A 12339-nucleotide genomic window follows, 5' to 3' on the forward strand; every position below is an offset into this window, starting at 1 on the left:
ATAGTTCTTTTGCTGGGTCATGCTGTGCAGCTGAACAGAATGGTGCTGTCTCAGCAAGTAGTATTCTTGTTTTAATGGCTTAGCTTTTAAAAATGGTCCTTTGCTTCCACAGGCGGGCATTCACTGTAGACATGTCAGATTCATAATGGACTGTTTCTGTTTGTTTAGAATATTTTACATACCACTTTGAACTGTTCCAAAAAACGGCTTACATATTAAAAAGAATAGCCTAACAATTGAAAAAGCAATGAGATTTGTTACACTGGCCTGTATTCTGAATGGCGATTACCCTCAAATATTGGTGGGATTAAGAAAAGGGTAGTTAAATTCCTATCTTACCTGTATAAGGATTGGGTTATTTAGTTAAGGATGGAGAAGAAATTCGTATGGTCCATATTCTAAAGCTACCTAATTTGCTGGTTCTGGATTTATATGCAGATCAGAATACACCTGTCAATTGGATGACAGACTTATACAAATTCTGTGGTACAAGTACAGTTTTAAAATGCACAAAAATGTGTTGTTTTAGGGGGAAGCACACTGGGAAATATGCTAAAATGGGAACTATTTATATATGAAAGTTTCATGTGCTTTGAAAAATTCACAAAAACCAGGATAGATTGAGCATATGCAAAACTGATACAGAACAGGAATGAGCTGGTCCATCCATCCCTACATTTTGCACAGGAATCTGCAATAACTAGATTCCTCAAGTATCCCATGGTGGGAAGAGAATGGGCTGAGAAATTTGGCGATGCCACTTTCAAACTTTCCAGATCGCAGTTGCACATCATGTGTAGAGTTAGATTGTGCATTGTGTTCCCTACTTAAAATCACATTGTTTCTAAGCAGCATAAAATAGGTCTCATTGTTGCCTGTGACATGTGCAATTGACTTAATTACCTTTATTCCCAACAGACAACGTATTATGTTGGTTTGTTTTGGTCTTAGGTAGATACGACAAAAATAAATAAGGACATACTTTGTTAGAGAGAAAAGGGAATATATCTAGGTTCGTGTTAACCACTCCCTCCCCCACCTGCTTCTCTTGCTATCTTGCTGTACGTGAAAGCCTGATGAAGGACTTCTGCTTACATAATGGGGCTTTCTCCCCCTCTCCTCCCCTATGTGCCCCCCCAAATCAGCTTGGAGGGGGATGTCAGGAGAACCCTCAGAACACAGCACATGGATGTGATCATTCCATCTGGCAAGCAGGAATGCTTCCACAAGTGGAGTGACTGGAAGGGTGCCATGTTGAATTCCACCCTGTACTTTTAAAGCTCATTTCCCACCTCAAAGAGTTCTGGTTGCTGTTGTTTACCCCTCAACAAGTTATAATTCCCAGCCAGTGCCGGATTTATGTATAAGCTAAACACGCTATAGCTTAGGGCCCCACTCTCTTGGAGGCCCCCAAAAAATTTTAAGGGAAAAAAAAACCTGGATGTACATTTCCAAAATATAAGATAAAAAACTAAATAAAATAAAACCTACATACAGCAACAGTGTTTTGTTTTGTGTTGTGTAGGTTCCTATGATGTAAGTAATGGGCCCCGCCTGCTAGCCCACTCCCTAAAATATCACTGGCTTGCTCATTTCTATATACAGGGTGCCTACAGTCTGCATGGACTGGTTGCATGGCAACATGTGCAAATGGCTTTAGATACCTATTAGGTCCATAAATCACCATATAGCATACAGTGGTACCTCTGGTTAAGAACTTAATTTGTTCCTGAGGTCCATTCTTAACCTGAAACTGTTCTTAACCTGAGGTACCACTTTAGCTAATGGGGCCTCCCGCTGCCGCCACGCCACCGCCACCACACAATTTCTGTTCTCATCCTGAGGTAAAGTTCTTAACCCGAGATACTATTTCTGGGTTAGCAGAGTCTGTAAGCTGAAGCGTTTGTAATCCGAAGCGTTTGTAACCCGAGGTACCACTGTATATGCAACACAAAAAACAGCGACAATTTGTTGTTGACAAAGGACAGCTGGACATATAAAGGGCCCCATTACCTTCAGTAGCTTAGGGCCTCATCAAACCTAAATCCAGCCCTGTTCCCAGCAATCCTTAACAAACTATGGTGTCCAGGACCTTTGAAGAGGAAAAGTGTGCTTTGAATGTGCTTTAAAGATATAGTGCAGCCAAGGGATGAGGGAATCCTTTGTTAAAATTCTTGTTTGGCAGTAAGACTCACTGGGTCAGTCACTATCCTCAAGATAATAACTGGGGAGTGGGGAGGGATTGGGGGGGAGGTGGTAAAACCTTGCGCACCATCCTCAGTCTGTAGAGCCTGAGACTCTTAATTTCAGGATCATGGGTTCATGCCCCACATTGGGCAAAAGATTTCAGCAATGCTGTACTAGATGATCCTCACAGTCCCTTCCAACTCTGGGATTCTATGATTTCTAATCCTGAGCTCCTTGGAGAAAAGGTAGCATAAATAAATAAAAGCGCTGGTATGATTAGGCAAATAGCTTCTACAGGAAAGTTGTTTTGCGAGAGAATGCCATATTATATCTCAGATATAAATAAATAAACATTCAAGGCAATATTATTGTGCAAAGGAAGGTGCTTGCATTGATATAGCTCTGGAGACTGACTTCTATCACTGCAACTAGATTTATGTACAACATGGACAGAAGGAACACAATCCGCCTCCTATGCTCTGACTGCCAAATTCTATCTACATGGTAACACTGGGGTAAAGGGAAGAGCTGTTCAGTCCCCACACCCAATTCATTCCTTTCACAATGGGAGCTAGATTGTCAACACGAGCACCAACTGTGCGGTATGGACAGCTGCCCACGAGAAACTTGCCAAAAACCATCAAGCCATTGAACACACAACATGCTAAACAGCTGTCAGGTGAAAACAAATTGCTTTTTCCAAGTAGAGGTAAAACAAAATTTTAAAAAATCCCTAAGTAATTACTAACCTCATGAGCTATTCTGCCCCTTTTCATTATTTAAACAGAGAGCCATGATCTAGGGGGGGAATGCCACTGGGATCCTCTGTGTGTGTGTGTGTTAAATCACACCTCCACTTTAAATCATAAATATGGCAAGATTTCAAGGTGTAGGCAGGCAAACAGAAATGCAAATCCTTTCCAGCAACTTTCCCGAAAATATCTGCCTTCCTATACAGTGGTACCTCGGGTTAAGAACTTAATTCGTTCTGGAGGTCCATTCTTAACCTGAAACTGTTCTTAACCTGAGGTACCATTTTAGCTAATGGGGCCTCCTGCTGCCGCCGTGCCGCTGCTGCACGATTTCTGTTCTCATCCTGAAGCAAAGTTCTTAACCCGAGGTACTATTTCTGGGTTAGCGGAGTCTGAAACCTGAAGCGTTTGTAACCCGAGGTACCACTGTACTGGCATCACATCTAGCACTTTTCATTGAAAGACAATGTAAAAATCATTACACATTATGCACACAGTTGGACAAATTGCACATCATGTTCCCTATTCAAAGAACAATTTCCCTATGGTTCGCAATCCTAGCGAGTAAGACCCACAGTGAGACTTACTTCCAAGTCAAGATGGGTGATTTATTAATCTATTTCTTACCTGTGTTTCTTTTCCATCCATTCTGTCCCGTTTCTGTATTTATCTGCCAAAAAACCCCCCAGAAAACAATCATATTAAAATGTGCATTTTATAAATATATTATCACTCAAAACAGTATTTCTTAACATATTTTTATATGTTTAAGCTGCTGAGGAAGTGTGAAAACTGTTGGATAATTAAGTTCTGATTTGCACATTAGTCCAAGAAGGGAAGATCAGGCCAGTTCACACCAGAAATCGCCAGTATTGAATTCCTCACACATTCCTGAGTAAACATGAATAGTGTAAATCAAATAATTATGTTTGCAGCCTAGATTGTAACTATCCTGGATTATAACTACACAATCCCCCTCCTCTTCAAAGAAGTCCTCACCGTTATAGGGATGAGGTGTGATAGTGTCAATAAAAACAAAGGAATTGTCCTTTGCAAAGTAAAATCTCAATTTCACTATTTCCAAGGTTATCTCCATAAACATGCACTGGGTATAATTAAGCTTTAGTGATGCCTCCATTAATTTTATTCTCCATGTGCACCTCAACAAGTGATTGAATAAGGCCTCTTATTCAAGGGGGGAAAGATGCAACTGGTTCAACATGCGATCCACACAATGATTGAGTATTGCAGTGCATAGTGACAAAAGTAGCAAGCACTCAGAGGCTCATGGGACATTTTGCCTCCCTAAGTACCCTATTGCATGGAACTTGTTCTCTCCTGAAGGGTCAACAGCTAAGCCTCTCTGGTGTAAAAAACACTATTTGAACATTGTTGTAGTTATTTTTAAATCTCATAATAAAATCAGACACACAAGGCCCCCTGAGGAATAATCTCATGTAGACTCTCATATTTCTGAAGCTGTAGGCCTGCTTCTTGCAAAATAAATAAATAATAATAAAAAACCCAGTATCACCAAAAAGAAAAAAGTCCAGAACTAGAACTGGGGTGAGGGCAGTCATGGGGCAATCATTTTCCCTTTATCTAGAGACCATGAGATATTTTCTGTTCTGTTTCCTTTCTCTTGGTCTTGTGTAGACTGTTGGCTCAATGCGAACCATGGATCACAGTCTTGTGACTCACCCCCAGTTTAAAAATATCTCCATTTGGCAACTAGTATTAATCACTTTCTCCCTCATGCTTTGTGATAGGAAAGAGCATCCTCTCTCCTCGCCACATCTCCTTTTCAAGTTTCTGTTGCTGGATTCTAAGTTTCCAGCCTTCTTCTCCAGTTCTCCAGTTCAGTATAGTTTATATATGCCTTTTCCACAGTACAGTGGTACCTCGGGTTATATACGCTTCAGGTTACATACGCTTCAGGTTACAGACTCCGCTAACCCAGAAATAGTCCTTCAGGTTAAGAACTTTGCTTCAGGATGAGAACGGAAATTGTGCTCCAGCGGCGTAGCAGCAGCAGGAGGCCCCATTAGCTAAAGTGGTGCTTCAGGTTAAGAACAGTTTCAGGTTAAGTACGGACCTCCAGAACGAATTAAGTACTTAACCCGAGGTACCACTGTAATGCGGTCCCCAAAGTGGTCCACAGGAAATGTTCAAAACATTGCATTTGAAAAGACAACTTGCTACAATTCAAATAAGCATAGTATAAATTCAGTAGTTACAAGAAAAGAATCTGAACTAACAAGTACAGAGTTACATCAAAATCAACAGACCAAAAATAAACACATCAAAATGCTAGGAAGCTGCATTCCTAGCTCTAGCCTTGCTGCATGCTAAGAGGCCATAGTCATCTAAATACAATTCAGTGGGGGAAGAGAGTCTTTCTCACTCTTATCTCTCCCATAGCAGAGTCTGGCACCAGCAAAAGGAAAGTGCTGGATTTAGGGTGGTGTGAGCAGTTCCCCCGAGCCAAAAGGCCACAAAATTGAGAAGATCCGTAATTAAGAATATTTATTTGGGGACACAAAGGTTTGGGCTCACAGAGGGTGCCATATTATGAAAGATTACCAAAGTTTGCCCCTGGTGGAGGGCATCAGCAGCACGTCCTCTTTCCCATACTTTCTGGCAGGGGATTTTTTTTTTTTTTTGCTTGGATTGAGAGGTTTGCCTGCTTTGCTTCTTTCCCGCTCCCCAACTACCGCTGCTCATCTGCATCCTAGCACAAGATGTCACACACAACAAGTCTCTGCCCTACCCTCGCAGATACCATTTTCGCCCCCAGACAGCATCACCTTTCAACTTTATGCCTCACTTCCAGTCCCTTGGTCTGGAAACAATAGTCAACTACTGTGTATACAATTTCAGGTTTTCTTCACTAAAGCAAAGACGATGTAGGAACTGCAAAAGACCTATTCTCATTCTTTTAAATGTTAAAATATAAAACGGGCATCCCCAGCCTGCGGCCCTCCAGATGTTTTGGCCTACAACTCCCATGATCTCTAGCTAACAGGACCAGTGGTCAGGGATGATGGGAATTGTAGTCCAAAACATCTGGAGGGCCGAAGGCTGGGGGTGCATGATATAAAATATCAGTTCAGAATTTAGTAATCATATGAGAGTTCAAGAATAGGAAACCCATGCCTTCCTGTTGAGCAAATATATTGAGGAATAAATTTACACTATTCCTGTCAATCCTTCACCATTCTTACTTGAAAGACATGTTAGTATGAAAAGGCATCAGGAATACTTTCATCTTTCAAAAGTAATATCTATAACTTCTCTGTTTACACCCAGCCTCTCCAGCCTGGTGCTCTCCTGCTGCTTTGAACTACAACTTCCATCATTTCCTGGTCACCAGCTGTACTGGCTGAGGCACATGGGAACTGTAGTCCAAAAGATATTTGTGGGTGTGCCCCCCCAAGTTGATGGGCATTGCCATTCAAATAGTGCGCATGTGTTGCATCGTGTGATCAATTATGCAGGGCAGGGCTTACCTGCCCCTCCCCCAATATTTTATTCAAGTTGGCACCCCTGGACCAGAACATCTGGAGGGCACCAACCTTGAGAAACTTGGAGTCAAAGAAGTGTATTTACCTTTTCTTTTCCATGCACTAATCTAATTATTCTTTTTCTCATGAAAACATCTCCCTATAAATCACAGGCTGTGGAAACTGAATGGCATTACTTTCTTGGCCAAGATGATAAATTACGGTCAGCTGCCACTATTAAAAAACAAGCCACCCATAACTGTTTTAAAATTTGCTTTCAAAAGTTCCCTCCACATTTTTTTTTTTCCATCTAAGCCTTTTCTCGGCTCTGTAAAAGTCCTCAAATATGGATTTGAGCCTCAACAGCAAAAAAAATGTGAAAATTATGAGTTGGACCCAAACTGAGAAAAACCTTTGACAAATTCAACTAATCATAGTACTGTCCTCACCTAGAGATGGAAATAAGTTTTCCATCTCAGCTTTGCACGTATTCATTTATGAGTCTGTTCCATCCTCTATCTGCAATCTACAACTTTTTAAAAACTGTACAAAATTCACTTCTTGTTTAAAATAGCCTAAAATGGGTTACTATTAGTAATGGTTAAGACAAGGAGAACAAGGAAGATTAGTTTAAATCTAAATTAAAATAAGAGAAGATTTGCTGAGGAATTGATAAGAATTTGGAATACAGAAAAGGGAGGCATGAGGAAGTCGGGGAAGAAAGGTACAAGAAATTAGGATATGAAATGGTACATGTTTTTTTGTTTTGTTTTGTTTTTGTCTTTGTATGTTTATGTATGTTATGTTTACATGGAAAAAATTCTTGAATAAAAATATTAAAAAAAATAAATAAAATAGCCTAAAATGTGCATTTTTATGTGGGTGTTAGTATGTTTTTGAGCCAAGAACTGTATTGCAAAATGTGAAGATGATGCACAGTATCACAACTGAGAGGTCTGCCCAGTCTCTTTAGAACGTATCTAATTAAATGAAAGATCTGTATTGTTATGAATTAGTCCCATTTCCTATCCAAGTAGGTCAAGAACTAGCAGATTAGGCAGCCTTTGGATGCTTTGATCTACATCACCATCGATGGGACATCTCACATGTACGCTCATGTAATGATTCAGTTCATGTGCAGAGGCCCCATGTGCACAGCTTCTGGTGGACACAGACGTGAATATAATTGATGCTTGCACATTAATCCTGCCTTCTGGGGGAACACCAGATGCATTAACTGGGCAAATGACTCAGCACTTGACTTGTAGCCAAATGGGAGCCAAGTCCGTTGAAAAGCATTTTGTTTGCAGAGTTGTGAAGCCATATGAAAGTTCCATCTGTGGCATTAATTCAGTGATGGCTCCTTCACACATGCCCAATGAACAAGTATGCAAGTGTGTGCGAGAACCAGCCTTGCATCGCAATATCGACAACATTACAAAAATGTACAAAAAAACTAGCAGCAGCTCTCCCACATTAGTGAAAAATGTAGAGCACAAGCTAAGTAAGTAATAGCTTGATTGCTTCCCAAAACAGCTTGGAAAGGAAGAAAGGCGCTCAGGGTCAAGGTTTTCCATGCCTTAAAATGTTACTTATAAGTTACTTTAAGGCTGATTCTCTTACTCTCCATTACAGCTCTGCCTTTCATGTGTGCAACTACAGGACATATTAATCTCTGCATGATAAATATATATATATTTCTTTATACGGTATTTAAATATAGGCAAAACTGGCTATTTCTGTGAGGGATGTGTGTGTGTCAGGGGGAGCAGGGGATAATTAAAAAAAATAGTATATTGGAATGGAAAACAAGGTTTTGAGAGCACTGGTTTGGCAATGTATGTGACCTGATAGTAGTAGCAAACAATACCCATTTAGCACATTCCAAGTATTTAAGGCACCTTACATACATTATCTCAGTAATCCAATAGAATACAGGACTTCAATACATTCGTTTCAAATATGCATTTGGTGATATTTTGCTCAGCAGGGGATCAGAAGAAAAAGTTCTATTTTAATTTGCTCCTTTTAAATAGGAGTTTATTAAAGTTTTTTTTTCATAATGCAATAAGATAAAAGAAGCTAGTCTAAATAAAAACAAAGACAAAAGAAAACACACAATCGTCTCTTAAAGGCACGTCTGAGACAAACACCTGCTCATCTTCCTTCACGAGCTCAGCAATGGAAACACTAGCAAGGGAAATAGGGACATTCCAGGATCAAATCAAAAGCCGGGATGGCTTTCATAATTCCAGAACTGTCCCTGGAAAATCAGGACACTTGAAGGGTATGTAATCAATTCTTGTGGTTATTTCAATCCCAATAAACTGTCCTGAATTCATTTTTACCTACAACACATCTGCACCTGGTGAAGTTGGGGTACTGCCCCTGGGCCTGCAATTAGCACTAGTATCAGTTTATCAGTATGGGGGAATTTTGAACCACCCCTACTAAAACAAGGGTCCTATTTGCTTTCATTAAATTTTCTGTTTATTCAGTTTTTGATGGCAGACCGGGAATAGGATATTCAGGGAAATACACTGTAAACATGTTAGATCCTTCTCCAGACACAAATACATTAAAAGACTACAAAAACACACAAGTTGAACACACAATAATAATAATAATAATAATAACAATAATAATAATAATAATATAAAAAGACCAGGCCCACTCTATAAATCAGTTCCTCAGCAGCCATCTCAGATATATAAAGCAATATTCTACAAAGTGAGGGGTTTAGGGACAGTGGAGGCTGTACTCTAACATAGTTTTTAAAAGGTCAGGACACTTACTGCTATTAGCTATTTTAGGTGGCTGAACAAAAAGTCTATGCTTTAGATTCATTAAGGATGCAACCCTGTGCTATTGCAAATTATCATTAAACACATTTATTGGCATTTTGCAAGACTGGCTAATTAAGAAGATGTTGGCGTATTACATGGTTAGTAAATTTAATAAATTGGTGGCTAATTATCTTTAGAAGCTGGGTATATTTCTTGAAAGACTATTAAAAAGGTTATTCGATTCGAAAACTAAGCTACAATTATTTACAGAGTGTGTGTGTATGGAATCATTGCAGGAGCTGTTAAAACTCAAGGAGAATAGTTTTTAATCACTAGCAGATACTCATTAAATAGTACACAGTTCCTTCCATCCTTAGCAGTTGCCAGCAATTATCAGCAAGAATGTTGGAACTATCCCATATCATAAGTGTAGCACCTAGTTCATCTAGTAGTTCCCAAAATAGTATTTAGCTCTTTCTGCAGATTTCCCCATCAATCGGAGACAGAAGTAACAAATGGCTGGGAATTTTTTTATTTTCCTTTCAGGTGAGCCAACAGGCAATCTTTTTAACCCACCCTGATTAAAGATTAAGAGCCCAGTACAATTTTGTTCAGCTCCACCCAGCTCACAAGCCACCAGTTGTCCATCGCAGATCTAGACAACTACCCTATGTCTAGCTCATAAACATTATGAACCAAAAGACTGCTAGATGTAACTGAACCATGATTTGTCATTCATTGCCTGTATCTGACAAATCAAACATTTAGAAATGCACTTAATTTGGAATGGATCCTTTTTCTGGGTCTTCACCCATCAAGGAAACTGTTATGCACAGAAAGGTGCTCTCCTACAGAATCTCCAAAAAGAGTTCCCACTCCATCTAAGCCAGTCCCCCCAAGGCTTCATCAAATTACTAAAATGGTTCAGATTCCCTATGAAATACATTTAAGCTGGCATTCTTGCTCCTTTGTTGGTCGAGACAGAAGTGGGGACACACGGAGTATTTCTGCCCCCTAGCAGTCACATTAAGAGCCTGACTATTGTGATGGAGCGTCATGTTTATGTATACATGAAGGCTCCATCACTATAGATGGTGGTACTTTGTGTGAAGCCTATGGGCAGAGCTACTCAGTGCAGTCCTGCTTCTATGCTGACCAGCACAGAAGTCCGCTTACCTCCTATGTGGGAAGCAGTGGCGGCCGTGGCATGGCACGGCCCATGACTAAGCCGGGCAATCGCCAGATGGCCAGCAGGGGGTGTCATGGCCGCCTCTGCTGGTCAATGAGACTGATGGGAACCTGCCCATGGATCCAGCCAATCATGGGTGGGCCAGCGGATGGGTCTCAAGCAGAGGACTGGAGTGAGGACTTCCCCCTCCTGCCTTCACTTAGGTCCACTCCTTGGACATTTAAGAGGACTGTGCCCAGACCTGGCAGCTAAGTCTGAGCCAGATTTCCCACTCTTCCTCTCTGTGCAGAATGTTGAGCCCTGCCCAAAGGTAAGCGGGCAGGTCAGGGGTATAAGGTTGCTATGGAAATCCCAGCTGCCATTTTCGGGGCCAGGCAGGAATTTCCCCTCCAGACAAATTGGGCCTGTCTGGGGTTTTTTCACCTAACACATAGCAACTGCCACAACTTGGTGAATAAGGCATTGAGTTGGATCCTTAGTCAAGGTGGAGAGGGGCAGGCTTAAGTTACCCCCAGGAAAGTGGGTGCGGGGGGAGGTGCTCCAGTCCCCATAGTGCCAATACCTCTCTGATATACATCATAAGGTGATCCTTAACCCTGTGACCCTAACGTACAATCGATCAGCAGGCGGTTTAGATTATTCTGGATACATAGCCAATGCCTTTGTCAAAGCCTACTGACATCTGTAATCAACAAAAGTTGTGGCCTATTTCAATCCCAAGAGGTTGTCTTGTGTTATATTACTCTCTCCACCTTGGCCCCCACTCCTCCGACAAGCTCACTGTGCCTATAAACGCAAGGCAGAATGTCCAAAAGGGCTTTACTAATGTAGCTGTTAGGCACATGTTGCCTTTTATGTGAGCAGATATTTGTCCAAAGTTTTCTAAACACTATTTATAAACAAATATCACATTATTGAACTTCTTTTTCTTAACTTCTTTTTTAAAATATTCTCCAAAACAGCTTTTAAAAAATAAATAATAATGTTTCTTGCAACTGACACCCCCATAGCTCATTTCTGTTCAAGCTTTTACACCTCTATTTAGCGACAACTGGGCCAGGTTTTTTACACTTCAGATTTATGAAGAACGCATGACTCAGGAATTGCACACTTCACACTAAATACAGGATCCGGTTCGCCAATAGGGGACAAAGTTAACCTTAAAAGAGCCGCAGCTCAAAAATCACTTCTGTTCTAGCTGATCTTCTAAACCAAGTTTATTGCAAAAGTAGAGAAATACAGTGGTACCTCGGGTTAAGAACTTAATTTGTTCCGGAAGTCTGTTCTTAACCTGAAACTGTTCTTAACCTGAAGTACCACTTTAGCTAATGGGACCTCCCACTGCCGCTGCACCGCTGGCACGCAATTTCTGTTCTCATCCTGAAGTAAAGTTCTTAACCCGAGGTACTAGTTCTGTAACCCGAAGTGTCTGTAACCTGAAGCGTCTGTAACCCGAGGTACCACTGTACCTGGTGTGTTCTCTCCCTGTACTAATCAACCCTGAAAAAAGTATTTATTATGGGAAATGCTTCTGTTTCTTTTTAATAGTTTCAAAGATGAGATTATTTATAGTACAGTGGTACCTCAGGTTACATACCCTTCAGGTTACATACACTTCAGGTTACAGACTCCGCTAACCCAGAAATAGTACCTCGGGTTAAGAACTTTGCTTCAGGCTGAGAACAGAAATTGCGCAGCGGTGGCAGCTGGAGGCCCCATTAGCTAAAGTGGTACCTCAGGTTAAGAAGAGTTTCAGGTTAAGAACAGACCTCCAGAACGAATTAAGTTAACCCGAGGTACCACTGTATATAGCCAGCAATTCTTCTGCTATACCTCACTCAATGCACTAGACACCGCATATTATAAGTTGATCTTAGATGCTCCATACTCATAGGACTGGCTCACATGAGGTAAGGAAGTGT

General features: G+C 40.8%; 1 protein-coding gene across 3 annotated transcripts in view; it reads right to left on the reverse strand.

Moving 5' to 3' along the window:
* Window positions 1-12339, reverse strand: part of LOC310762974 (uncharacterized protein) — a 207943-nt gene that overhangs the window by 62412 nt on the left and 133192 nt on the right. The window contains exon 3 of one of the 3 annotated variants that reach the window (XM_083614888.1): window positions 3567-3609. The exons of the other annotated variants lie outside the window; for them this stretch is intronic. Within the exon in view, the coding sequence (XP_083471014.1) occupies window positions 3567-3609 (43 nt within the window). The remainder of the gene's footprint in view (window positions 1-3566; window positions 3610-12339) is intronic. 3 annotated transcript variants of the gene reach the window in all.

The sequence above is a fragment of the Podarcis filfolensis genome (genome assembly GCF_964270895.1).
Source record: "Podarcis filfolensis genome assembly, chromosome: 5".
In the NCBI taxonomy this organism is placed as follows: domain Eukaryota; kingdom Metazoa; phylum Chordata; class Lepidosauria; order Squamata; family Lacertidae; genus Podarcis; species Podarcis filfolensis.